Source organism: Chenopodium album, chromosome 4 (genome assembly GCF_948465745.1).
Source record: "Chenopodium album chromosome 4, dcCheAlbu1.1, whole genome shotgun sequence".
NCBI lineage: Eukaryota > Viridiplantae > Streptophyta > Magnoliopsida > Caryophyllales > Amaranthaceae > Chenopodium > Chenopodium album.
The window spans coordinates 11,532,903-11,535,404 of record NC_137837.1 but is presented as its reverse complement, the minus strand read 5'-3'; the positions used below and the strand labels follow the sequence as shown (position 1 = coordinate 11,535,404).

At 29.5% G+C, this 2,502-nt stretch overlaps 1 protein-coding gene across 1 annotated transcript; it reads right to left on the bottom strand.

The window, feature by feature from the left end:
- Positions 1-200: 200 nt before the first annotated feature.
- LOC145628910 (auxin-responsive protein IAA3-like) lies at positions 201-1,476 on the bottom strand. Its single transcript, XM_081681340.1, has 3 exons — positions 1,156-1,476; positions 827-1,029; positions 201-579 (listed from the first exon to the last, which is right to left on the bottom strand). Exons 1-3 carry the CDS (start codon positions 1,320-1,322, stop codon positions 404-406), a joined length of 546 nt encoding a protein of 181 aa, XP_081537466.1. The 5' UTR covers positions 1,323-1,476; the 3' UTR covers positions 201-403.
- Positions 1,477-2,502: the final 1,026 nt, after the last annotated feature.

Here is a 2,502-nt window from a genome sequence, read left to right as displayed (position 1 = left end):
TTAGGTATTCCGGGGAACATAATGGACAGTACAATGAACAACCGAAGTAAAAAAGGGCTGAATTTTCTTATACCTTTAACATTGAAGACAAAATGAAGCACAAACACTTTAATTCAAAAGAAATTTCTTGATCTTTTTCTTTCATCAATATATATATTTACATATAGGATCTTACAGAACTTTTTGTGCCAAAAAAAAGGTGTTCCTTTTAAACTTATAAGGAGCATTATATACATGAAAATGAGATGCTATAGATCAAAAAGCTGATCATCTCCCAAATTTACATGAAAAAAAATTTACTCCTTTTCCAAAATTATAAAAGAAAAAGGGAAAATAAAATTTAAAACTCCATTTACCCAAAAAGTAAAAAAAAATTAAATTAAAATCCTTTGAATTTTTAGGTTTAGGCTAAGCAACCTAACCCTCTTGCATCTGATCCTTTCATAATTCTTAGCCTTTTGCAAGAATTAATGAACATATCCCATGGTACATCTCCTAATAACATCCAATCTCCATCTTTGTCTTCATAAGTTGGTACAAATTCTGATCCATTATATCCTTCTCTTTCTGAATAATCACCTATTATAATGAACAAAAAAAAAAAAATTAGTAAATTCATCAAAATATGGGATTTATGACAACATGTAATAATATTATTTGAGTCGGTTTTGGGTGTTACTTAGTTAAATGACGTATGTCTATCTCTAGATGCGATGTAATTTGTTGTGGTGTATTTTTTTTTTTTTTTTTATATTTCAACTTTAAATCTCTTGTAATTTATTTGAACTTATCAGGATTTACGGAGTATAAAGTACAAAGTGCTTACCAAGTGTAACTTTGAACATGTCTTGTAACGCCTTGAGAAGTTCGGAATAACAATTGTACAATTTCATGTCAATCTTTCTAAGATAAGGAGCTCCATCCATGCTAACTTTTACGTAAACTCCTCCAACTTCTGCCTCTTTTTTCATTGCTTGAAGGCAATTTTTTCGGTACGATCTAATTGGTGGCCATCCCATAACTTGTGCCCTATAAAAAATATGACAAAAAATGATTAGTAATCCATTAATTGTAACACTTTAAAAAATATATATAAACAAAATTTTATAAATTTTATTTTTTTTATAAGAATTAAAAAAGAAGAAAAATGCTTACTTTGGAGGTGGAGCGGTTTTATCTTCAGATTTATCAACATTTGAAGTAGTGTTTTCTTCCTTAATATCAGAAAATAATCTTTTATTATTCTGATTTTTGAACTCGGTTCCGGGTAATCCAAGTCTTAATTCGGTATCTTGATGATCAACTTTCTTGTTCATCTCCATTTGATCTTCAAATTCAAGATCTAATTAAGCTTGATGAGTAAATGAAAGATTATATAATATGGTTGAAAATATGTAATTTTATGAAAATATTATGTAATGGGTTTGTATTTGAAAATTGGAATGATAAAGGAATATGTTTTGGGGTTAAGGCTATGGTATTATATATAGAGGTATATATTTAGTAGGCTAGTAGCACAACTACTAATAATAATTGAAAATTTTTGTAAGATTCCAAAGTTGTAGACATGAAGAATAATCATTGCTGTAGTGTACCTCACGCTGCGTTTTGATTGGTAGACAATGTTTTTAATACATTAATACATTGTCTCATTTCTTGATCTAACACCATAACCTTCTTTATTTTATTTCTATTTTTTTAAAAAAAAAAATTGTGATGGAAATTTGATTATATTTAATGGTTGAGTTAATTTGGGACCCTTTTCATAAATACGCGCTAACTAACTTAGTTGGTAAAATTACTTAGAGATCGTAGTATCGTCGAATTGTATAATGAATGATATTAGGATCTTGTTTGGTAAAAAGACGATTGATATGATTTAAGCTCTTGAGAGTTATTAGATGGTTAGTTTGACCGCATAATCAGTCGATATGGTTCAAAACCTTATTGGAATTCAATACGAGTAAGATGATTTGAAATAGGTTCAATCCCGCTTTTGTAAGAACTTTCTAAGTAATTTTTGCAATAAGCTAATTTTGTATTTGGTAAATAGATGTTTGTCAAAGAACCTACTCAAATGAGTCAGGGTCTGTTCTCTTACGTTGAAATTTAGTTCAATTCAGTTCAGCTGAGTTCAGTTCAGTTCAGTTCAGCTCAATTCAGTTCAGTTCAGTTCAGCTCTTAATTTCCTTCTCTTATAAAATATTCATTTCACTTCAGTTCAGTTCAGCTGAGTTCAGTTCAGTTCAGCTGAGTTCAGTTCAGTTCAGTTCAGTCAATGAGAACAGGCCCTCAATCTAATACAAAGTTACATTCAATAAGTTATATCAACCAACTACTAAGGGCTTGTTCTTTTCAGCTTAATTTCAGTTCCTAATTTCCTTCTCTCATAAACAATTCATTCAGTTTCATTCACCTTCAATCTTCAGTTCAGTTTAGCTCAATTTAATAAATCAGAACATGTCATAATTATTACCGTAAAAAGCCTAAGGCTTGAAATCA